Source organism: Colletes gigas, unplaced genomic scaffold (assembly GCF_013123115.1).
Source record: "Colletes gigas isolate AHSC1104 unplaced genomic scaffold, ASM1312311v1 Colletes_gigas_Sc00015, whole genome shotgun sequence".
NCBI lineage: Eukaryota > Metazoa > Arthropoda > Insecta > Hymenoptera > Colletidae > Colletes > Colletes gigas.
The window spans coordinates 358,435-384,512 of record NW_025106644.1 but is presented as its reverse complement, the minus strand read 5'-3'; the positions used below and the strand labels follow the sequence as shown (position 1 = coordinate 384,512).

General features: G+C 37.2%; 3 protein-coding genes across 9 annotated transcripts in view; 1 reads left to right on the top strand and 2 right to left on the bottom strand.

Annotated features, from left to right (window-relative positions):
* Nucleotides 1–12,129, top strand: part of LOC122400016 (laminin subunit gamma-1) — a 50,788-nt gene extending 38,659 nt beyond the window's left edge. For 3 of the 6 annotated variants that reach the window (XM_043401186.1, XM_043401184.1, XM_043401185.1), the window contains 16 exons: nt 17–149; nt 226–450; nt 530–718; nt 1,229–1,414; nt 1,672–1,874; nt 4,803–5,018; nt 5,103–5,373; nt 5,430–5,608; nt 5,689–5,819; nt 9,522–9,632; nt 9,743–9,941; nt 10,013–10,250; nt 10,333–10,508; nt 10,584–10,766; nt 10,843–10,960; nt 11,048–12,129. In XM_043401186.1, the coding sequence (XP_043257121.1) occupies nt 17–149; nt 226–450; nt 530–718; nt 1,229–1,414; nt 1,672–1,874; nt 4,803–5,018; nt 5,103–5,373; nt 5,430–5,608; nt 5,689–5,819; nt 9,522–9,632; nt 9,743–9,941; nt 10,013–10,250; nt 10,333–10,508; nt 10,584–10,766; nt 10,843–10,960; nt 11,048–11,283 (2,994 nt within the window). In that variant the 3' untranslated portion in view covers nt 11,284–12,129. The remainder of the gene's footprint in view (nt 1–16; nt 150–225; nt 451–529; nt 719–1,228; nt 1,415–1,671; nt 1,875–4,802; nt 5,019–5,102; nt 5,374–5,429; nt 5,609–5,688; nt 5,820–9,521; nt 9,633–9,742; nt 9,942–10,012; nt 10,251–10,332; nt 10,509–10,583; nt 10,767–10,842; nt 10,961–11,047) is intronic. The other 3 variants (XM_043401187.1, XM_043401188.1, XM_043401189.1) reach the window with 1 other exon arrangement.
* A 1,847-nt stretch (nt 12,130–13,976) lies between these two features.
* Nucleotides 13,977–15,965, bottom strand: LOC122399880 (protein trichome birefringence-like 32). Its single transcript, XM_043400937.1, has 2 exons — nt 15,778–15,965; nt 13,977–14,103 (listed from the first exon to the last, which is right to left on the bottom strand). Exons 1-2 carry the CDS (start codon nt 15,963–15,965, stop codon nt 13,977–13,979), a joined length of 315 nt encoding a protein of 104 aa, XP_043256872.1.
* Nucleotides 15,966–18,518: 2,553 nt separating this feature from the next.
* Nucleotides 18,519–25,521, bottom strand: LOC122400019 (syntaxin-6). Of its 2 annotated transcripts, XM_043401196.1 has the most exons (7): nt 25,268–25,521; nt 24,043–24,239; nt 23,524–23,618; nt 22,970–23,029; nt 22,096–22,328; nt 21,501–21,595; nt 18,519–18,642 (listed from the first exon to the last, which is right to left on the bottom strand). In XM_043401196.1, exons 1-7 carry the CDS (start codon nt 25,300–25,302, stop codon nt 18,566–18,568), a joined length of 792 nt encoding a protein of 263 aa, XP_043257131.1. In that variant the 5' UTR covers nt 25,303–25,521; the 3' UTR covers nt 18,519–18,565. The 2 variants fall into 2 exon arrangements, with proteins under 2 accessions (XP_043257131.1, XP_043257130.1); XM_043401195.1 differs by lacking the exon at nt 18,519–18,642 and having other exon boundaries at nt 20,891–21,595.
* Between the last annotated feature and the right edge of the window lie 557 nt (nt 25,522–26,078).

The following is a 26,078-nucleotide window of genomic DNA, read 5'->3' as shown; positions in this document are numbered from 1 at the left end:
CCATGAATCGTTACAGCCGCAAGAATATCATTTTAAACTGCACGAGCACCCTAACTATGGATGGGAACCACGTCTGTCCTCCCGAGCTTTCATGTCCATCTTATCAAATCTAACAGCTATAAAAATTCGTGGGACCTATACGCATCAAGGTAGGATCGATTACAATCTTTAAAACGTATGTTTATGCTAATAAAGTATCTAATACACTTTGCTTTGCTTTCACAGGCAGGGGATTCTTGGACGATGTTAAGCTGGAGACTGCTCATCGTGGAGCTGCTGGTGAATCCGCTGATTGGATAGAACATTGTCAATGTCCCCACGGTTACGTGGGACAATTTTGTGAATCTTGCGCGCCCGGATTCCACCACGACCCACCAAACGGTGGTCCTTTTGCTCTCTGTGTTCCTTGCAATTGCAATAACCATGCTGATATTTGTGAAGCCGAAACTGGTAATTATTTAAAATAGAATTGATCCTTTCAAAATGTATTTTTACATTTACTTACACCCTTGAATTTAATTTATTTCAGGTCAATGTATTTGCCAACATAATACAGCTGGTAGCAATTGTGAATTGTGTAAACGTGGATATTATGGTCACCCATTGAAGGGAACACCTAACGATTGTAACCCCTGTCCTTGTCCTGACAATGGACCTTGCATATTGCTTGGCAATAAACCAGACCCAATTTGCTCCGAATGCCCGTCGGGTAGAACAGGTAATGACTGAGCGTTTAAAACGGTGGTTTTCAAAGTAGGGGACCTGACATTATGGGAGGGGGAGGGATACAAAGGGTTAAAAAATGTGATTCATGCGGTGCATAACTATAGCACCATCCAATTTCTTTAATATTTCGGACTTCTGATAAATGCAAGAAAATTGACTACATAAGTGTAAAGTGTCTGATAAATAAATTCAGTTTAATAGTTTTCAAACTTCTACGATTAATTTTCTTGCATTCCAGCTCAAAAATCCAGTACAGTAACAAATTTTGGCGATGCTATAGTTGTGTATCGCACTGCATAAATGCATTGATCATTTGAATTAATAATTAGTAGGAGTATATTTTCTTTATTTTATTTGGCATATACAAGTGGTGGAAAGTAATTAGTGCGAGGATTTTTAAAGTATTTAATTTGGTCTAAAAAATTTGGAAACCATTGTTTTAGTATATGTATTCAATGCTCTTAACTAATAATTAGTGATCTGTTATTATCGTTATCTTCAGGACCTAGATGTGAAACATGTTCCGATGGATATTATGGAAATCCTGAGAAAGGTGTTGACTGTCGATCTTGCGACTGTAACAATAACATCGACTTGAATGCTGTTCGAAACTGCGATCATGAAAGCGGCGAATGTCTAAAGTGCGTGAACAACACAGCTGGTTTTCATTGCGAGGAATGTCTTGCAGGTACACAATATATAAATTGACGCATAAGTTTCTAAATATTTGCAAATTGGTTTTCATCCAACTGACATCGATCAAATGATTAATGGTATTCACAACTTATGGTAATTGTCATGGTTGAAAGATACAATACCGCGAATACAGCTTTCAATATTGTTGTGTTATTAAATCCAAATTTATTATATCTTTTTGCTTGATTCAAAATTTTCTAACGTAAGAATAACGTAGATTTCTTTATAAATAATAATATTTATTCTTAGGGTACTATGGAGACGCTCTGTCCGATCGTAAAGAAGATGGATGCAAGTTGTGTCAATGTTATCCACCGGGTACCATCGAACTTGACGATGGCAGAGTAGCGCCTTGCGAGCAGTTGACAGGTCATTGCAGGTGCAAGCCTCATGTAATCGGTCGCAATTGCGATAAATGCGAAGAAGGATATTATCATATACTGAGTGGCGAGGTATTTCAAATTTTTTATGTAATAAGTATTTCTTATTTAAAACATATGATAATAACGTATATACATATTTATACATTGTGTCTCACGGACTCTATCCGCTTAAATATCTTGATTATTTCAAACAATGCAAGGAAATGTTACTTACAGAAGTTGTAGGGTTTAACAAAGTATCGTCCTTCCACGAGAACAAGGCACAGCGTGTTTACATCCCCACTCCTGTCTCAGTCCGCTGATTGGCTGTCACTGATTTTTGTCACTGTTTTCGACCAATACCTGTGAGGCAGCGGTCTGCAACAGAAGTGGGGATGTAAACACATTGTGCCTTCTCGTGGAAGGACGATACACAATATGGTATTGTGGCGTCGCTTCCCATGCTCGCCACCAGAGGGGTCGCGCTCTCACAAGCGCTCGACCAACTCCTCGGTTGCTATACAGGGTGTTCGGTCATCCCTGGGAAAAATTTTAATGGGGAATTCTAGAGGCCAAAATAAGACGAAAATCAAGAATACCAATTTGTTACATATGATAATAACGTATATACATATTTATACATTGTGTCTCACGGACTCTATCCGCTTAAATATCTTGATTATTTCAAACAATGCAAGGAAATGTTACTTATAGAAGTTGTAGGGTTTAACAAAGTATCGTCCTTCCACGAGAACAAGGCACAGCGTGTTTACATCCCCACTCCTGTCTCAGTCCGCTGATTGGTTGTCACTGATCTTCGTCACCGTTTTCGACCAATACCTGTGAGGCAGCGGTCTGCCACAGAAGTGGGGATGTAAACACGCTGTGTCTTCTTCTCGTGGAAGGACGATACACAATATGGTATTGTGGCGTCGCCTCCCATGCTCGCCACCAGAGGGGTCGCGCTCTCACAAGCGCTCGACCAACTCCTCGGTTGCTATACAGGGTGTTCGGTCATCCCTGGGAAAAATTTTAATGGGGAATTCTAGAGGCCAAAATAAGACGAAAATCAAGAATACCAATTTGTTACATATCATAATAACGTATATACATATTTATACATTGTGTCTCACGGACTCTATCCGCTTAAATATCTTGATTATTTCAAACAATGCAAGGAAATGTTACTTACAGAAGTTGTAGGGTTTAACAAAGTATCGTCCTTCCACGAGAACAAGGCACAGCGTGTTTACATCCCCACTCCTGTCTCAGTCCGTTGATTGGCTGTCACTGATTTTTGTCACTGTTTTCGACCAATACCTGTGAGGCAGCGGTCTGCAACAGAAGTGGGGATGTAAACACATTGTGCCTTCTCGTGGAAGGACGATACACAATATGGTATTGTGGCGTCGCTTCCCATGCTCGCCACCAGAGGGGTCGCGCTCTCACAAGCGCTCGACCAACTCCTCGGTTGCTATACAGGGTGTTCGGTCATCCCTGGGAAAAATTTTAATGGGGAATTCTAGAGGCCAAAATAAGACGAAAATCAAGAATACCAATTTGTTACATATGATAATAACGTATATACATATTTATACATTGTGTCTCACGGACTCTATCCGCTTAAATATCTTGATTATTTCAAACAATGCAAAGAAATGTTACTTACAGAAGTTGTAGGGTTTAACAAAGTATCGTCCTTCCACGAGAACAAGGCACAGCGTGTTTACATCCCCACTCCTGTCTCAGTCCGCTGATTGGCTGTCACTGATTTTTGTCACCGTTTTCGACCAATACCTGTGAGGCAGCGGTCTGCAACAGAAGTGGGGATGGAAACACATTGTGCCTTCTCGTGGAAGGACGATACACAATATGGTATTGTGGCGTCGCTTCCCATGCTCGCCACCAGAGGGGTCGCGCTCTCACAAGCGCTCGACCAACTCCTCGGTTGTTATACAGGGTGTTCGGTCATCCCTGGGAAAAATTTTAATGGGGAATTCTAGAGGCCAAAATAAGACGAAAATCAAGAAGCCGAACACCCTGTATATTCAATCCTCGACCGACTTCCCAATATTTCAATCGTCTAAGCCCAGGGCCTGCTAGAAAGCTTTACTAATGGAGTCCACTAACAGGCCCGGACGAAACGTGCCTCCCCTTCTTTCCTTTTCTGTCCTACAAAATTCTCGGAGATTCTACCCACAGCAAAGCAGCGCCACAGTATAAATGGTATTCTCGCAAGTGGGGGCGTAGAGAAGATATAGAGGTAAATTTTGTTGTTTTTTTTTCGATTTCGACAGATTGGCTTATTCTGAATATGAAAGTACTAAAGTACGTTTGTCCTAAAACTTAACGTTTCTGAGATGTTTGACTGTTTTCATGAAGCACATTCGAAATTTTGGCTATTTGCAGCAATGTAACGTTATATCGTTGAACTGCTGCACGCCTTATTGTTGAATCGTCTGTTGTAGCATATGCTGCAATAGTTCGTTGTTTCGAATCTTCCACAGTTGTCAGTGCATCTCTATACACAATATTTTTCAATGCTCTTCTCAAGAAAATACTCAGGAATGTTAAACCTGGACTTCGTGCTGGCCAAGAAATAATGCCTCCGAGTTCTATCCATCGGTTTGGGAATACTGCGTTAAGTGTACTTCTCATCCTTCGCACATAGTGTGTTGGACATCCATTGTGCCGATATCACATTATCTGACGGATGCTTAATGGTACGTTCTCTAATAAATTTAAGAACGTATCATATTTTTGGTTAATAAAAGTGCCTATGATTCCACGCCACACATTAATTGACCGGTGTCTTTGATGATTAATTTAAATATATTCAGAATACGCCAATCAGTACATCTCTTCTACGACTCCACTTGCAAGAATACTATTTATACCATATTATGTACTTAAACTTCTGGGAGTAACATTTTCTCGCATTGTTTGAAGTAATCAAGATATTTAACTGGACAGAGTTTGTGAAACACACTATGTACATGTATATATATATATATTTAGGGATGTGCACCTTGTAATTGTGATCCTGAAGGATCTTACAATCGTACTTGCAACCCCATTAACGGCCAATGCGAATGTAGACCTGGTGTTACTGGTCAACATTGCGATGCATGTCTTCCTTATCAATATGGATTCAGCAGAGAAGGTTGTAAATCTTGCGAGTGTGACAATATTGGTTCTCAAGATCTGCAGTGTGACACTAGTGGTCAGTGCCCGGTAAGTTTGAAAATTATTTTAATCTAAGCATATGCAGTGAATTGTAGAGACTGACCGGTATAATTATTACAATACGATTACCAGTGTCTCACGAACGTGGAAGGAAGACGTTGCGATCGTTGCAAGGAAAACAAACATAACAGGCAAAACGGATGCGTAAATTGTCCGGATTGTTACAATCTTGTTCAAGATGCAGTCGATAATCATAGAGAACGTTTAGCTGAACTGGAAAACACACTCAAGAAAATTAACAGCAGTCCAACCGTCATAAAAGACTCCGACTTTGAAAAGGAACTGAAAAACGTACACGACAGAGTGAAGAATCTTTTAAAGATTGCGAAACAAGGATCTGGGAGTAAGTGTAACAAGTTCGTCTTTATTTAAACGAAATTACAAATAAAAATATTCCAGATGAAAATAAAACTTTGGTGGAACAACTCGATGAACTACACGATCAGTTGAATGAAATTGGACAGATCTCGCAAACGGTAGATTTAACTATTTCTGATGCGAACGATACTACTGCTGAAGGTTTGACGAGTATCGAGGAAGCAGAAAGAGTGCTCGACAAAATACACGCTCAGTTAACTGTAAGAATAATATTTGCACAGCTTTTAATGAAATTCATAAAAACGAGAATAAGTTTAAATGTAATTTATCAAAACGCTAGGAAGCAGAGGATTATTTGGCCACGGACGGGGCGTCTGCATTATTTGAAGCGAAAGTGCTCGCGGAACAAGTTGGCCAACAAAACAAACAGATGACCGCGACTGCGCAAGAAGCACGTGTATTGGCTGACTTGTAAGTAATACATAACTACACATTAGAGTGGACCTTAGTTGTACTTGACAAAAACTTCTTTTCGTGAGTTTTTTTTTGGAACATCCCCTGTAATTGTGACAAGAAAATAAACTATGCAAAATCTGAAATTGATCGGACAACGGGAAGACGTGGCACATAAAAGTTAAAAATTTGTTATTTTTGTAACACGTTTTTCTCTATCATATATTTTAGTACCTCTTTGAATTCGTCTTTTTACACTTTATAAGGACATAGAAACAAAAAGTAGAATTTTTTGTTTTTTATAAGTCGCGAGTCTAAAATTTCAAAAATTTATTGCGGAAAAAAAATATACTTTTCGTGTTATATTTACTTCATTAAATAGGACAAGTTTTATCTATAACATTTTTTTATATTAATTAATAGAAAATTTGTTCGTCGAAAGAGAGTTAACTCAACAAATTATTCAATTTTCACTTTGAATTTTAGAAACAGAAAAACAGCTGCGAGACTGTTATAGAAAGTTTTTGGAATTAGTAATTATTTTTCTGAGTTGGACGCTATGAAGAAATGTGTTCTTTGAACACTGTTTTGCACACGTTTCCATAAACTATTTTGTACGCATGAATTAATTGCAATATTAAATAATTAAGAAACTATAATCTTGATATACAGTGAGCATCAATATAAAGTTAACACTTGAAATTTTTAACTTCTCTTCGAAATAACTTAAAAGGTATGAAAGAAAACAAGAAAAAGGTGTATGGTATTGAAAGCTCAATTTGACTTCTATAGAAAACATATTTTTTTTAGCAATAATTTAACAATAAGCAAACATATAATGCAAAGAACAAAAAAAATCTCTTTTCCTTGAGTCAATATAAAGTTAACAGCCCTGCTTTTATGTACATAGTTATGACTATTGCAACAATTTCTGGTTATGTTGGCATCACTGTTTAGTAATATGATCTTGGAAAATCCCCATGTTTTGTTCCCATGGAAAAACAACAGAAGGAGATATTATTTGTGTAATCTCGAAATGGGTAAACAAGCAACTGTTGAAGAGCGTCAAATAATAATCGAAATGCATATAAATAAACAGTCCTTAAGAGAAATTGCTAAAGTTGTGCAAAGATGCCATGTGGTTGTGAAAAAGATCATTGACAAATATAATAATCTCGGATTATTAAGTAATATTGATCATAAACAGCAACCAAAGTAACTCAATGAGAGTAATACGAGACATATTTGCAGAAAAGTAACACAAAATCCTTTTTCGAGCGCTGTAAAAATAGCAGAAGAGTAATTTAAAGAAAGAAACGGTTAGTGCAAGTACAATCCATAGAAGACTGAATAGAGCCGGGTTATTTGGAAGAGTTCCGAGGAAGAAGCCAATGATTTCTGAGGTGAATCGGAAGAAACGGTTACAGTATGCTAAAGACCACTTCAAATATAATGAATCTTTCTGGAACGATGTTCTCTTCACTGATGAGAGCAAATTCGAAATCTATCAAGACAGAAAACCACCAAAAGTATGGAGAACTGAAAATAGTGTTTTGAAGGAACAGAACTTAGTCCATACAGTCAAACATGGAAGGGGATCTGTGATGGTCTGGGGGTGTATGGCTGCTTTCGGGGTTGGAAATCTCGTGTTCATTGAAGATACAATGAAAAAGGAGGATTACGTTGAAATATTGTGGAGAAACTTAGAGCCTCCTGTTATGAAATTGAATTCATCAAAAACATGGACATTTTAACCCCTAGCCTTACGATTTAATTTCCAACTGTGCGTGCCAAAAGCGACACCAAGGTTTGGCCCGGTAGAGTTGTCACGTCTCTGAGACGTCTTATTCATGTTTGGCCCGGTAGACTTATCACGTCTCTGAGACGTCATTGTGAGCTAAGGGGTTAAAGTGACAAAGATCCGAAGCATACATCACACATTGCAAAGGAATGGTTTCTGTTGCAATTTTAATCCGCAAATTGTGCCGTGATCTTGGCAGACACTCAATAATTATGTAGGAAAAAATAACCAACACTTATTTATTTATTGAATGTATCAAGAAGTTTAACAGAATTAAAAGGCGAATATATAATACAATATGAGACACACGTTTTTCTAGCGCACACCTTCTACGTGAACTTGAGACAAAAGAACGTAGAACAAAAGGTGGAGCATCTCTTTATACATGTTGCTTTATCGATTGGGTAACAGGTGTCGCCTTCATAGATGATAAGATGTCGCGTATTTCAACAGTTTCTTTACTGGATACCAAAACAATTAAAACATCCTCCGGAATCCCCAGACCTTAATCCCAAAGAAAATCTATGGGATTATCTGGATCGAAAAATACGAAAAAGAGAGGTAACGTCGAAAGAAACTCACAAGAAAGTTATTTTAGAAGAATGGAATCAAATTCCAGCAAATTCTATGTCTTCATTGGTCAAATCTATGAGAAATAGATTGACCAAAGTTGTAAAAAATAGCGGACGTTCAACAGAATATTAATTTCACAAAAAGAAAAGGAAAAATTGTTATTACCTATAGATATTAACTGTATATTGACTCAAGGAAAAGGGACTTTTTTGTTCTTTGCATTATATGTTTGCTTATTGTTAAATTATTACTAAAAAAAATATGTTTTTTATAGAAGACAAATTGAGCTTCCAATACCACACACCTTTTTCTTGTTTTCTTTCATACTTTTTAAATTATTTCAAAGAGAAGTTGAAAATTTTAAGTGTTAACTTTATATTGACGCTCACTGTATGTTACCTGGCGAGATTTGCATGGCACGCAGTCGTGGTATATTAAATAAACACTATAATTTATTAATACTGAACACTAAATTTATAATTTTAAATGTACATATAAATACGTGTAACTCTAGTTATACGCGCACAAGAACATAGTCCAACGTAATTTTAATTCTTTAAGAACTTTTCCGTTGTCCATTTTACATGACGGTTCTCGATAGAACATTCCACAAGAAAAAAAAGGAGAACGCATACGCGGTAACCCCCTCGTATTTATACACGTCTCGTCCAGACAGCGGTACCAACTACTGAACATGCAACTAGGGTAGCGAATATGATTTTACTAAATTATTTCACTAAAAAGTAGTATTTATTTCACGAAAATATGAAGTCGAAGACGTAAAAACGGAATCACTTAAATACCTTCGTTATTTATAAACATATAAAAAAATGTTATAGGTAAAACTTATACTATTTAACGAAGTAAATATAATGTGAAAAAGTATATTTTTTTTTCCACAATGAACTTTTCAACTTTTAGAATCACGACTTACAAAAAAACAAAAAGTTCTAAATTTTGTTTCCATATCTTTATAAAGTGTAAAAAGACGAATTCAAAGAGGTACTAAAATGTATGATAGCGATACATTTTAATGGAGAAGAACAGGTTACAAAAATAAAAAATTTTTAATTTCAGATTTTGCATAGTTCATTTTCTCATTTAGTGTCATAATTTTGGTGTTCCAAAAGAAGTTTCAAAGTTGAAAAATAAGGTTCACCCTGCTATAAATAGCTGATATTTTCTAATACAAGAAAACATCTATGACGCGTTTATGGTTCCATCTTTTTGCGCTGCAATACGCTTAAGAAAAGACAGTTAATCTCCACACATGCGTCTCTGTTTCAAAATCTATAAATAAATCAAATTAAATTTTATCATGATATATATTGAATCTTTTTTTACAGAAACGTTAACGAAGCTAAGAAGATTCATGCACTGGCAGAGCAAGCTCGGAGTACAACGATAGAAGCGTACAATCTTGCAAAGACAGCTATAGCGAAAAGCACCAATCTGACGTACGTACACCAGTGTTGTACGAATGACCTAAGCTTTGACGATTTCCAAAAAGTCGAATATAATTATTGTAGTGAATAGCGTATCTTTAGAAAATTTATTTTGTTTTTAGCGAAGATATAAGAGGTTTGGAGAATAAATTGGAGCTATTAGAGCGTAGTATGAACGAAGTGCAAAATCTTACCAGTATAGCAGCTAATAAATCATCCGCTGTTTCGCAGGAAGCAATAGACTCATTGATTCTCAATGTAGCACTTCCGCCTGTTGACATTCAGCAATTACAAAGTCAAGTTAAAGAGGTTAACAATGAGGTAATTTTCGAATCAAGGTAAACCATATTTATATAGATGCAAAGCTGAAACAACAAAAAATATCATTGCAGGGATTGCGGTTGAAAGAGGAGGCGCAATTGTTAATAGATCGGCATGAAAATCTTATAACCGAGATGGTAGAAAAAATAAAGAAAAGCGAAGAATTGCTGGACGGGGCGCAGGTTCAGCAAGCAGCTACTGCCGATCTTTTGGCAGAATTGGACAGAGCGAATGAAAAAGCAAACGACGCTGTGAAACGAGGTGACCAAACTTTAAAGGAAGCTCAAGAAACACTGAAAAAACTAGGCGGTATTTATCATTTTAATTACTATCATTGACAAACGCGATTAATACTTGTATGAGAATAGAAATACATAATATAACTTCGTAGAGTTTGATGCTGAAGTGAAACGTGAACGCATCAAAGCTCAAGATGCATTGAAAGGTATAGACGACATCTTGATGATGATTGCGGATGCGAGACGGCAAGCTATGCAAGCGGAGGAAGTGCTGATCGGGTCAGAAAATAACGCCAAAAATGCTCGTAAAATAGCGCAGAATGCTCAGGTACGTTGATTTTGTTTGTCGAACGTACGACAAAACACAATTTTCCATTTATTAAACGAAGAGTGATATTTTTAGACGTACGCAGAGGAAGCTAGCGCAAAAGCAAACGTTATTAGAACCGAAGCAAATAAGACCAAGGTAGAAGCACTTCGCGTAGGAAACGAGGCAGAAAAATTACATCTGAGGGTTGACACTACAGACTCTATGATGACAAAGTACGAAATTCAAATTGACCAGGATACGAATATCGCAACAGAAGTAAGATATCGGTCACGTGCAATGAAATTAATATTATAATTAAATAACATCCGTCACGTTATTAATATTTTTTTAGGCAAATCATAAAATTGGCCAAACGAAAATCAACGTAACCCTGGCAACGCAACAAGTGGACAAAGCATTAGCCGAAGTGGCCGAAATAATAAAAGACCTTGACAATCTGCCGAAAATAAGTACGTTCGTTTCTTCTTACCGATTCATTTAGTTAAATTATCATTGAATCGACGTAACTAACAAAATCTAAATCATTTCCAACTTAGATGAGACCGACTTGAACGATCTGGAAGAACGTCTAGTCGCGGCTGAAAAGGAGATCGCGGTTGCAAATCTGGATCAAAGGATCCGTGCATTAACGGATGCAAAGAATTTGCAAACACAGTGGGTAAAGAATTACGAGGACGAGATTAGTAGATTAAGAATAGAAGTTGGGAATATCGGTGACATAAGGAAAGTTTTGCCTGTCGAGTGTCACAAGCGTGTACGATTGGAACCGTAATTATTAGTATGTTGTAAACTATACGATACTTAAAAGTGCGATCGTTCCATTCTTTTTTTTTCATATCGCTAGAAGTGCCTTACGTGCATATAAAAAAAATGTGGATCGAGGAAGATACTTAATGAATATATTTTGAATCAATGTCTTTATAAAAACCAATATGGAACGCTGTACGTTACAGTTATATATTCAAAAATGGTAAAGAATATTTTTCATTCGAATAACAAAATTATTTCTCACTTTAGCGAATCGTTAGGTAAACAAAGTAATATTCTTTTCGCATTTATACTTACGTTATTTTATTTAACGAATCATTTAAAACTGCTTTTACATATATTTTTAACGATTAATTTCATGCGTGTACACGATACGAGTGATTGCAATAATGAACACTATACCAAAGATTTTATATAATAGAAATATTTTTTCCTCTGCTGTCATTACTAGGTCATTTGCGTTATTAAATTTTTCTAACATCTTTGTAACACGATTTCTTTATACTTGCGTACAAAACGTGTATATAGTATCTATGTACATTCGTTTTGTTGTAACTGCCATGTCTTTTTAAGTCTTTGTTTTTTTTTTAAGTTCTATGAGAGCTTCCAGAGTTCCTCCAACGAAAAGGCAAGTGTTTTAATTTCCAAATGTACAAAATTGAATGTATTACATTGCGTGACTTATTTATACGGTTGTAAGGGCAGAATAATGCATTACTTTTACATTCAAAAAAAGAAAAAAACATTTGAGTAATCTAAAGGAGAGCAATAGAAGCCTAAATATATTTTACAATATATATCGTCATAAAACTCTTTTTATGTATAATACTTTTATAAAAATATTGTTGTCTTATATGAATAAAAAAAATTAACAATCATCGAATAATCTGTGATTGCTATCTGTTAATATATCATTGATTCAAACCTGCGAAAGTGTAAAATAAAGTATCGTCCTTCCACGAGAAGAAGGTACAGTCACAGCCGACTCTAGTACTTACTAGCCGTGCTATGAAACGTGGCAACACCGCTCATGTGCGGATCGGGAGTCCTATTTTCAATAGTGGAGTTTTGTGTTCAGGATTATAATTAACGTTATTTTGCGATATAAAATTATACTAATATACAGTATTTTTTATTAATTATGTATAAGGAATATATGAATATCATAACTATAGTAAGTAGAAGTAATACAGAAGTATATTAATATTTATAAATGTGGTATATATTTTGTGGACTGTCGGAATAGTTTGGTGTTGTGATGCATTATATTTGAAATATTTACAGAGATTTCAAGAAAATAGAAGTGCGAAACAAGTTAAAACCATCTTTGAACCAAACTGAAGGATTTAAAAATTGATAAAGGTATGTATAAGTTAATAGAGACCTGAAATAGGCAAAATTATTGGTACGAAGCCGAACAGGTTAAGTGCCCGTGGAAAAGAGGTTAGCATAATTAGCTACTGAAAGGAACAATTATGGAGTTAATTATAAAATCGTGTTAGAGGACAGTATGATAATTGTGAAAAATTTCCTTACCACCCTAGGGGTATTTACCATGGCGCGTTACCTTTTTTTTTTATTATAATGGGTGGTTCGCCAATAGCCATATCATCCCATTTTCTAAAATAAAATTAATATTTTTAAATAGAACATAACAAAAACATAACTTTTGTATTCTTAAAGTAATAAAGTATTACATTTTGAAATAATAATAAATAATTTTGAATAATATTAATAACAAAACACATCAAAACATACTTTGAAATTCTCTTGAAATACAACTAATAAAACTTTGAATCTTGTGAAATAGTATTCATAATAGGACTTCCTTTTCCGGTGTGAGAGTGTAGAGACGGTGGAGTGAACGGTGCGTGTGAAAGAGGTGAAAAAAGGGTTTGGCGGGAAGGGTAGGGTGTGGAAAGGGTGAGCGGTGGTCTGGGGTGAGCAGGTTGTGAAGGGTGAGAAAGGGTGAGGGAAAGGGCGTGGTGGGAAAGTGGGAAAGGCAGGTAGAGAGCGGGCAATTTGAGGTTAGGGTTAGGAGAGAGAGAGTAGAGTGTGAGAGGGATAGGCGGTAAAGCGCGGAGAGAGAGAGGTAGGTGGCGACATCGGGCGGCTGGGAGGGAAAGTAAGCTAGGAGCGGGTGGTAAGGAAGGGAAAGGTGCTTTTGTGGGTGGATAGGAGGGTTAGGAAGAAATGGCGGGAGGGAGAAAGGGTGGAAAGGGGGAGGAAAAGGGTGATGACAAGGGGTTAGGGGAGACGAAGGAAAGGGGGAGGAGGATGTGAAAAAGAGAGGGAGGAAGACGAACGCAGAAAGGATGCGGAGAGAGAGGAGTACGAGTGGTGGAGGCACGCGGGAGTTGACGGAGTTGTGGGGGAGGGGCGGTGAGAGGGAGGAGGGAGAGCGGGAGGAAAGGGGTGGAGGAGGCGGGGAGGAGGCGTTCAGGAGGAGCAACAAGGTGCTGAGGTCGCCGGAGGAGGGAAGGGAGAGTGGGGAGGGGAAGCTGGCTATACTGATGAGAGAAATGAGGGAAATGAGGGAGGAGGCGAAGGAACATAGGAGGGAGGCGAGGGAGGAGTTAGAAAGAATGAGAGGGATGATGGAGAGTTGGGAGGAGAGGTGGAGGGAGGAGAGAAGGGAATGGGACGAAAGAATGGAGAGATTAGAGAGAAGGGTGGGGGAGGTGGAGCGGAAGGAAGTTAGGTGGAAGAGGGTAGAGGAGAAGGTAGAGGAGCTGGTGGCAGGAAGGGCAGGGGAGGGACGAGGGGAGAAGGAGGGCGGGGAGAGAGAGGGGGAGGAGCGGGAGGCGAGGGTGCAAGAGTTAGAGAGGAAGGTAGAGGGGAAAGAGAGGGAAGAGAGAAGGAGGAACGTGGTAATAAAGAGGGTAGGGAGGGTGGGAACGGCCATGCAGAGGGCGAGGGAAGTTTTGGCAATGGTAGGTGTGCAAGGGGGAATTGTAGGGGCAAGGGAGATAGGAGGAAGAGGGCAGGAGGGGAAGGAGGCGATGTTGGTGGTGAGGTTGGATTCGGTGGAGGCAAAGAGGGAGGTCATGAGGTGCAAAGGGAGGTTGAGGGGAAGGAAGGAGAGGGTGGAGGATGATTTGACGTGGAGGGAGAGGAGGATGCAGTGGCATCTTAGGAGGATAGGAGAGGAGGAGGAGGGGAAGGGGAGGAGAGTGAGAGTGGGCTATGGAAAGGTTATGGTGGATGGGATGATGTGGTTTTGGGACGAGCGGAGGGAAGTTCTCAGAGACTGGAGGGGGAGAGAGAGAGGAGGGGCAGTGAGGGAGGTAAGGGAGGGGAGTGGGGAGGGAGGGAGGAGGGTGGAGGGACAGGTAGAAAGAAGGAGTGAAGAAAGAGGGGGAGCAAAAAACTAGGAGGAAAGGAAAGAAGGAAGAAGGGTGAAGGGGGGATGGAGGAGAGGGGAAGGGAGGGAGGAAGGTGGAAGATAGGCTTTTGGAATGTGGCGGGGGTGACGAACAAGGACACAGAGTTCTGGAAGGGGTTGGAGGAGTGGGAGGTGGTAGTTTTAATGGAGACGTGGTTGGAAGAGAAGAGTTGGGAGGGCGTTAGGCGTAGGCTGCCAGTAGGGTATCGGTGGAGAGCGCAATGGGCGAAGAGAAGAAATAGGAAGGGGAGGGCGATGGGAGGCATGGTGGTAGGAGTGAGGGAGGAGATGGTAGGGAGGGAGCAGCAGGGACAGGGGGAGGAGGAGGGACTGATGGTGGAGAGGGTAAAGGCGGGGGAGCAGGAGTGGGCGGTAGTGGCGGTGTACGTGAACGGGGATATGGAGAGGAAGTTGGGAAGTATCAGAAGGTGGATGGAGGGGCAGGAAGAGGGAGGCAGGGTGGTAATAGGGGGGGATTTCAATGCGAGGACGGGCAGGCAGGGGGGCAGGGTAGAAGGAAGGGAGGAGGAGGAGGAGGAAGGGGGAAGAAAATCGAAGGACAGGAAGATAAACGGGGACGGAAGGAAGTTGGTAAAGTTGGTAGAAGAGACAGGGTGGGAGATTCTGAATGGGAACGTGGAGGGGGATGAAGATGGGGAGTTCACATACACGGGAGGGAGGGGGGAAACAGTAATAGATTATGTGCTGGGGGACGAGGGGACAAGGAAGGGGCTGGAAAGGGTGGAGGTAGGGGAGAGAGTGGAGTCGGACCACCATCCGGTGGTGGTGACGATGAGAGAGGGGGGGGTGGGGGAGAGGGGTAGGAGGAAGAGAGATAGGAAGGTGGGAGGAGGGCGGTGGTCGGGAAGGATGAAGGAGGAGTTTGAGAGGGGGATGGGAGGGGTGGCCATAGGAGGAGGTGGGATTCAGGAGGCGGTGAACAAGGCGACGGAAACGATAAAGGAGGTGATGAGGAAGGGGGAGGAGGCGGGGGGGAGAGAGGAGGGGCGTAGGAGGGAGGGGTGGTGGGATGGAGAATGTAGGGAGAAGAAGAGCGAGTTGAGAAGGGAGCTACGGAGGTGGAGGGGAGGGGAGGGGAGTAGGGAGGACTACAAGAGAAGGAGGGGGGAGTATAAGGAGCTGTGCGATAGGAAGAGGGAGGAGGAGAGGGAGAGGCTGGTAAGGGAGGTGGCAGAGGCAAAAACGGAAAATAGGGTGTGGGAAATAGTGAATAGGGGTAGGAAGAAAAGGAAAGGGGTGGACGAAAGTATAAAGAAGGGGGAATGGAAGGAACATTTCATGGGGCTGCTGGGAGGAGTGGAAGATAGGGTAAGGGTGGGGGGAGAGGAGGACAGGAGAAGGGGGGAGGAAGAGGGAATAAGTAAGGAGGAAGTGAGGAGGGTGGTGAGAAGGTTGAAGGAAGGAAAGGCAATGGGAGGGGATGAGATCCCGAATGAGGCTTGGAAGTACGGGGGAGAGAGGGGTTTAGAGTTGGCATGGGAGGTATGTAGGAGAGTGTGGGATGGGGAGGGGTGGCCGCAGGGGTGGAAGGAAGGGACTATAGTACCGGTGGCGAAGAAAGGGGGCGGGAAGAGGTTGCAGGATTACAGGGGGGTTACGCTGATGCCGACCTTGTATAAGGTGTATGCGGCGGTACTGTTGGGGAGGTTGGAGCGGGAGGTGGAGGTGGGGGGGATGATTCCGGAGAATCAGGCGGGGTTCAGGAGAGGGAGGGGTACGGTGGATCATATCTACGTGTTAGTATTCATAATAAAAATATACTAAGCAAGTAAATAAAACTCTATTAATGTATTAAAACATATTGGAAGGAATAAGTTAAATATATATAAAAATTAATGTTTTAAGAAAGATGAAATTAAAAAAAATCATTGAAAATCTAGTTCCTATTAAAAGTTTTTAATTCACGATTTTTAGAAGTAATGTCTGTACGTGTTTCCAACTGACTATTATTTACAGTTTTCACATAATCGTTTAATAAAATATTTGAAAAAATTGATAATAATTTAAACCAAATACTTTGGTAAGCTCGACCACAAACGCATGTATCTGAAAATGCTAAATAATGTATGTCTGATTGAATGCTAATATATGTTAATTTACATAAAATATGTTTATGATTTCCAGATTGCAAAAATTGAGATTCTAAATTGCCATCATTTATTATGGCTTCCATTATTCCATACATATGAATAAATGAGGCTATCGCTTCTTCAGTGGGGACAGAAAGGCCCCCTCTTTGTAAGCGATCAAAATATACATCGCCTACAGTTTTACCTTTATCCTCCACAACTAATAAACGACATATATTGCAATTTAATTTTTTAGCAACAGAATGGGACCCATATCCAGAAATATAAATTTTAATGGAATCATCTACAACACAATCGGACAAGTATTCGGTATCGAAGATTCCTGAGAAACAAGTCACATCAGTGGGAAGATCATGAAGATCGTTATTATTGTCATCACAAATTCGAAATTTATTTTTGATTTCAGTAAGAGAAAACGAATTTGCCGATTTTGTAAATATATGTTTTAATCTAATTTTTTTTTCTGCATGAATTATTTCGTTATATGACACATGATAATTACAACCAGATAAAAAGTCTATAATTTCCAAATCGTTTTTCTAATTTTTCGGTTGTAAAATGGAGGGTACTACATTCCTTATAAGCCTTGGACATCTCAACAAAACATTCTCCAGTACACCAGTGGGCGATAGAATACCGTGGTACCTTTCAATATCAGTTTCTGCAAAATGCAAACTACAGGCGGCAGAATATTTTGATGGTGTCCAATTCTTACGAGGAATAGCAACCCTCCATTTCTCCCGCAATTCCTCATCTTTGGGGAATAAAAATATAGAATTGTAATTATTATCTTTTAAGGTACTATCACAATTTCCCTTGCAATTGGGAACACAGCAACGCCGTGGCATTATTAATGAATATGTGAAATTTATAAAAAAAATGTATATAAAACAAAATGTCCAAAAATGGATTATATTAAATAAGTGTGCTACACACCAAAATCAGGATCTGTAGAGTTAATATAAATAAATGAAACACCTGGATTATTGCTCCGTTGCTCACATTTAATGGACTTCAGTACATTAATATTTGAAACATTTGAAAGATAGGCGGGAGACCGGAAGGCCGGTAGATGGAGCCTATGTAGCCCGGTGGGTAGTGGGAGGCTGTTGCTGTAGGTTGGGCTAGGTATATCGAAGCCGGACTCCCGCGGTGTTGCTATTTTTTTTATAGCACGGCTAGTACTAGAGTCGGCTGTGGTACAGTGTGTTTACATCCCCACTCTTTCCGCAGTCCGTTGATTGGCTGTCGCTGATCTTCGTTTTCGACCAATACCTGCGAGTCGGCGGACTGCAACAGAAGTGGGGATGTAAACACGCTATGCCCAGTGATGGACATTCGTGGGATTCCTTTCTGCGCATGCGTAAGCTGACGTCACAGCTACCTGTCGTGGGCTACCATAAATGTATCTTTAGCGCAAAAAGAGGTGCATGTTGGGAATTTCCATGTTTTGTACAAAATTGAATTTTCTACTTCAAATGTAATGTAAACACGCTGTGCCTTCCTCTCGTGGAAGGACAATAGATCAGTAATAATGTTTCTCCTTTTCCCCAAACATTATTTGATGTTAGAGTCGGCGCAAATTTCGTGATATTTCAAATATTTTATGCTCTTTGGGAAGGAAATTCATAGAAACTCTGTTAAAAATATAATAACTGTCAAGTATTTATTGTAATGGATCATAAAATATCGCTATCAATAATTTGTTATTAAAACATAATTTAACACATTCGACTAAATGCTATGAAGAAGAACCAATAATTCTTATGGACGCTAAGAAATTAAATGATTCACTTAATTATAAATAAAATTATTAGAAACACCAATATAGCAGTCAACACTCCAATGGCTACCCATTGTCTCCGATCTAAAACAAACGGAAAGTAACATCACATGCGTCACTTATAAAAAAAGTTATAGAATCAAATTATTTTATCGTTGTTCTACGAACAGAGATAAAATTTAACAAGTAAAATACAAATACTGTATAAGAAAAATCAATGCACATATATTTGGCCCTTCTTCAAACAGTGGATATCGTACATTATTTTAAACATGCACTTTTTCAACAAGCTTTTCGTAACAACACTAGAAAATTTTGATCGATACTCTGCACTTAAGTAAAGACTTATACATCCGAAATTTGTTACGGAATTAGAAAAAAATAACGCATTTTAAATATTTGTTGTTGGTAATAAATTAAGTGCAAAGAATCAATTTCGTACTTTAAATAATTCCTTAAAAAAAAACAAAAAAAAACACTAGATCTGAAGTTATTCGTAACTAACGATTAGTAACTGCAACATTAAATTAACTTATGGAAGCTCCAAAAACAATAATTCTTATATGTATTAATTTTTATATAAATTATTTTCATATGAACATACGTAAGCATAAATTTAAACAAAATGACACATCTATAAACGCACATTCATAAACATATTTCAAGTGAAAAAGACTGTAATTCCATGGTTGAGAGATTTTATAATACAGATTAGCAAACATTCTAAAACTAAACACAGCTATCAAATTAAGATGTTTAAAAAGTTATTTTCAATTAAAATTAAAGTGTATCATTTGTAAATTGTATTCTCTCAAGCACCGAACTTAATGTAACGAATTCTTACATAATAATCTTACTTCTGTAATTGTTATTTGAATAGTTTGAATGGGTCAGGAGTTTGCGGTACTTTACAGCAAATGTACAATATAAATAAAGTCGCAAATTTTATTCATCTGTATCTATTTTCACAATTGGTCATTTATGAGAAATAATATAAAGTGTATCCTTTCATTTTAGCTTTTTGTTACATACTAGAATAAATAATTTCTCTTTTGGTGTGTATTCACAATGTTATATTAATAACACTCTTCTAACAATGGAATAAATATTTTCATTGTCTAATTTATCAATTCTTTTTTTTATTTTTAATTCTCAAATCTAATCTTCCTGTAATGAAACTTCGAACTACCAACCACTAAATTTCATAGTATTCGCGAACGATTTCGTTTCCATTGTGAAACCAATCAATCAGCAGTCATCATTCGTACAAATAATTGCTTTCACATTTTTCTCCCATTTAAACATTTTCTTCTTTCAAACGTTATATTTTTCATTTACATCCATTACACACATAAACTGACTGGTATATTCGCAAATGTGAATATCTCGCAGTATTGTGCACTAAACTATTTTCTTTATCTACGCATTAATTAATACAGTAATATCACATGTTGTACACATTGGAAGTAGAATATCAGAGGTTTCAAATCATACTGCAAATGGTCTTCTAATATTACATGTATTTACCTATACGTTCATTACGTTAAAGTTTCTCTTAGGCACAAATTACTTGCGCTACTTTTCCTGCTTTTGACACTTGCCTTACAATATTTGGCGTAACTTTTGTTAAATCTGATTGTAAATGAGGTACTTAAATACAATCCATTATTTATCTACAGACTTTTGACATACAACGGCTTAACAATATGTCTCTGATGCTATTATCGAATTGCAACGTGCTACACTTGTCAATACCTATCGTACTACATAGATAATGGTTATTTATGACTGCGAATGGTCCATTTTGATATTATACTTCTGTTATTTACTAAATTTAAACGAACATCAAATTTTGCGAATTGCCAATTTCGTAATTGTTTGTATATGTGTATTTAACGATCGTATTGCTAAAAAATTAATATTCTTTGTGTATGTTTACCTCACTCACAGCGAAAATATAAGCAGATATAATTCTTATAATATGTTTAAATGAAAATTATGTAAAGAAAGCATAGAAAATGAATAGACGATAGATAGGATTTGAAGTTAAGTTTAGGTTTCCATATTAATCGCTATACAATTTTATAGTTTATATATTTAAAAAAAATAGCACAGGAATATTCCAGTATTTAGGTAATGATTACTATTAAATATCTGTACTAATTATTACTTTTATTTTATGTTCTTAACATATTTTATCTATACTATTAACATTCTCTTAAAACGTAAAACATTTTCTTTAAGCGAAAAAAAAAAGAAAAATAATGAGAGAGAAAGAATATAAATTTTTAATATTTCTATTTGAGCAGAAATCAAAAAGTGTTTTGGAAAATTTATTTCAATTTATGTTTGCTGAATGATTAAGTAATAAATATATACTTTATTAACTTTCATTTTAAATATTATTTTAGTCAGATTTCTACTCTCCGATAAATCACTGGATTAATTGCATGTCTGTATAACCCTATGCACGTTTAACAGGGGAAAAATAGAAAAATATTTTAAAGGTAAAACAATGCTATTAGTTTCGATTAGTTTGGTAAGTGTACATAAAAATTGTTTATCGACAATGCTAGTATGCAACGTTATAAAGACAAAGTGAATATCAACTTTTGTTTTAAAAATCCCATCATTTTTCAGTAGTTACATTAAATCGTTATTAATTTGAGTATAAATCAAACGCAAATAATACAACTGAATATTATAAATGTACTCCGATGAAGTAAACAGTTAAGCGAAAGAATGTAAATAATGTTTTAATTTTATAGATTTACTGAATAATTATGGTACGATTGTGGTAACTGTACCTATTTAATCTCCGGAACATAAAAAACAATTAGTTATTGTGTTCGATAAAGACGATAGAGAAGAAGGTTTAGAGGCAAGATCAGAAACACTAGATGTTGCAGTAGTAGGAGCAGGAATGTAATTATTATAGTTACCATTACTCATATGAAGAACTTTGGCCATTTTTTTCATTGTTGCGTCCAATTTAGAATCTGTCACCTCTAACTCATTACCAAATTCATCTAGCATACTGAAATATAAACCAACCAATTAGATAATATTTTCATTATTAACACATTCCGCGCCGTACCATCTTTCGAAGACTTTCTGGTCAGGCTGCACCGGGCATATACGACCCATGCTTTTACGATTTAAAATATATGATTGTTTTTGACGTACGCCTTACAATTTCTCAATAGTATAAGTAGCAAGAAAAGGAAATAGATTTTAATATGCATTAGACAATAATGCAATAAATTTTTAAGAAATTATTCTAGCAAATGCATGGTCGAACGATTATTCTACTAGAATCGTTAGCAGCCTGAACGAAGAAAGTTCAGCGGGGATTGTATACGCCCCACAAGGCACGGAACGTGTTAATATTATTAACCCCTTAGCTTACAATGACGTCTCAGAGACGTGATATGTCTACCAAGCCAAACCTTGGTGTCGCTTTTGGCACGCACAGTTGAAAATTAAATCGTAAGGCAAGGGGTTAAGAATTAAAAGGTTTTTAGGCGATAAACTTACACAGCTTGTTCATCTAATTCAGTATTGATTTGTCTAGATACTGTTTTAAGAGAACCGATACTTTCTCCCATCATGTCCAATTGCTCGTCTTGTTGTCTCATCATGTTATTCTGTTGCTGTAACGTGTCTCCCAAGAATTGCCTATTCGGGCTATCAATTTCATTTTCCAATTTACTGTACTTAGTCGTGCCATGGTTAACAGGAACTCGTGCAGGACTGTTATCCAATAGTGGCTGCGATACGAATGCATAATTACATATAAAATTAGATAAAAATTTAATTCTTAAATTAGCGATAACTACTTAATCATTAAATTACGCGACTTCAAGAATCAAAACATTTTTCGTAAATCGTTATGTAGCAAATAATAAATAATAAATGTAATTAATCGTAATAAAATTACTTCCTAATTTCGTTTTCTGTACGATCGATGATAAGAAGTATTGATTTACCGTATAAACCATTTCCTTATTTCTGTGGAATTTTTTAGAATAGATTTATATCGTAGTCTGATTCGCGCTAATTTATTCGTAATACTATAAAAAAAAAAAAGAACATACCGTAAGTAAAAAAAGAAAACAAACAGGAATTACTTCTAATGCCGCTGTTGCGACTAACGTTCACAGCTGATTAGCATTATCGGCGATTTGACAGTTACTCTCGTAGATGTCGCGACGTTCGCGATTTTATTTTACAAGCGAAATTCAAAGAAATAACAGGTCAATTCATGTAAACTTTTACTTCCGGTATTTGTTAATCGTATCGTAATAAATTTTGATCACTACAAAACAAAATATAAAGATGAAAATTAAACAAATTCTATTATTACGTTATATATTTTTATGCTCATAAATAAAATTTAATTGTAACACACCTGTCTTGCTGTACTATCGCGGTCCCGACCTCTACTTAAATTCATCTTATCCTTCATGATCTATAACAAAATATCGTTTAAGGTATCAAAATTAAGCTACGAATCACACTTGTATATGTATACAGGGTGTTCGGGCACCACTGGGAAAAAATTTTAATGGGGGACTCTAGAGGCCAAAATAAGACGAAAATCAAGGATACCAATTTGTTGATGGAGGCTTCGTTAAAAAGTTAATAACAATTAAATTCAAGAATTTCAAATCGTTCTGGAAAAATTATTTTCGGTTGCGGGGGTCGATTATAATCATTTTTGGTGAATAGACATACCCCCGAAATCTTGGGCATTTTCGAGAAAAAAATTCAGTACTGGCGGAACTTTAAACGTTAATAACTTTTTAACGAAGCCTCAGTCAAGAAATTGGTATTCTTGATTTTCGTCTTATTTTGGACTCTAGAATCCCCCATTAAAATTTTTCCCAGGGGTAGCAGAACGCCCTGTACAAAAAAAAAATAGTAAATTTAAAAATAGTTGATATTGTACGTAACACGCTTTACCTTCACTTCTTCTCGTGTTTGTTCGATAAAGCTTCGTTGAACCGTTAACTCCTTATTATCTATTTTAAATTTCGTCGGATTCTTTTTTACGATACGTATATACGTACATAATGTTAAGAATAATATAGAGCATAGAAATTTGAAATGTATAAAATTATAATCTGTAAATTATTGGATTAACGATAAGAGCGTTTCGTCATATCTTGAATCAAAACAAATCATTTTCACATTTGCGTTCTTTATTTAAGCGTAAGATCTCAATAGTACATCTTTAACATCGTAAGTGAAAATTTAAAAAAAATTTTTTAAATTAAAATTCGTGTTAAAATCGTATTTTGGTCCATTGTTGGGGCAGGGCGCTAAAACACCTAGGCACGTCCATGACAATACTAACTTTTCGAGGTTAAAGTTTCAAGAACTTCAAACTCGACGAAGGTGTGAAAAAAAGAAAATGAAATAATTTTTTTTGTAAATGTATCACGTACATCGTGTGTAACGTATACACGCATTAAAGGATATGGATCGTATGTTCTAGATCATCCAAATCCCATTCGATCGATCGTAATGCTTTCTGCAATTCTGTAGTCGTCCACTCTAATTCGTCGCGCGAGATCGGGATTCCCCCACTCACAGTAGGGCTCGTGACAATAACATCCTGCAATTCCGTCCAGCGCCCGTATAAACCGCGATTTTTATTCAGGGCCTTACAAACTTCGCTAAAATACAGAAACAGAATTATCGATTCCTGATACAAAACGGTATAATAATTTTAATTAGTCGCAACTACGTACTATTTCGTTTGCAAAAATTCTTTATCCTCGTACGTTGAAATCTAACGACTATCGCGAAACGATCGAGATAAAATATCGAGTTATCGAATATCGAAATAATCGAATCATTTAATACTTGACAATAAAAAATTTTTATTTATCGATCTCTTTTGTGCTATCGGTACCGATAATCTTTGAGCGATAAATTTCATATGATGAAATATGTATCGTATAAATAAAAGCATAACGTAAATTACAAAGGTTATGTAACTGCATCACAATTTCTAGTAAATTATGTTTCTACTTCTCCAATAAATCAGTTATTTTATTAATCGTTCTATCGCTTGCGATTAATCAAAACTGTATTTATATAAAACTAAGTACTTATTGTATGACAATGGGTAAAAACATCACTTTATACATGAAGTAATAATTTTACCCGCTTATAAAAATATAAAAACAGACTATTTGATTTCTTTTTCGCGAAAATGACGAACGTGTTCGTAGATTTTATAAATTTCGAAAACAAAATTTATAAAATCTTGAACCATTGTTGAATGTATTCAATGCTGCTCCCGATAAAAATAACAAGTCGAACGTTATATAAATACAACAAAACAGAAAAATATGTAAAATGTTGAGATTAGAGGTGTTTACAATTTATGTACGACGAGATAAGATTTTATGCAAAGGGATTGGTCGTAAAACGTATGTAAAAAGTATCGCGAGTTAGTAAGTTTTTGACGTATCGAAACGTCAAAAGTAAGGTTCCTTTGTAACGCAGCTCGCGACTATTCTTGAAGGGCTGACGTATATATACAACAGCAATGTCGCGAAAGGTACAACAAAAGTTCAAACTTGACAACCGTGTAAATTTCGTGGTCATCGGGATTGTTCGATCGTCGACGAATTACGTACGGTTGCGAAAAAAAATTAATAAGCAAAAGTGTTCGTGATTGTTAAGTTTTACTTACTCCTTGACGACAAAGAACGGATTCTCCAGCGTCATTCCTTCTTTTAATTTAAAGAGGTGGCCTTTCTCGCCGCCTCACGGCACCCATAGGAATACGTATACGCGATTTGCCGATCATCGGTAGAAATTCCGAACGATCTCAATGAAAGCACCGATTGCCCTCGTAAACGACGACAATAATCGAATTGACACTTGCTCGCGCCCCACTGTTACGCTACCACGCGCCGTGGTGTATTGTGACGCCTGCTCCGAATCTTTCTGCAGACGACTATTTATTCGATTTTAACGTTCGTGCGCAAACACGCCTCTCTAAGAGCCACTGTGATATTGATTTCGCGTCGAAATGCATAAAGCGAGGTTCACAGTCGCCGGGGAACGGTGCAACTAATAATCGAAACGCCAATGAAATCTGAAGAATAATTATTTAAATATAATCTTTAATTACGACCTAAGAGTATACGATACTAATATTTACTATCGTTTAAATAAATATTCTCAACTGTTTGATAGTACTTTTACTTTCTATTGCCATCAACTGAACCTGAGCAACAAGAGACTAATTAATAGTTGCGTGAGTTTTCAATAAATTAAAGTTTAAAGTCGATGTCAACAGATTCAAGAAAATTAGAATTCAAGAGTAAAACTTAGTAAAGATAATTCCGCCACACAGCGCCATCTTTTGGCGAGCACGCCAAAATATATATGTGGTTTCGTATGAGGTTGGCCCTCGTTTCTTTGCGTGATCTCATAAAACAAGCTAGGCCACAGCCGACTCTAGTAGTACTAGCCGTGCTGAAGGTAAAATGGCAACA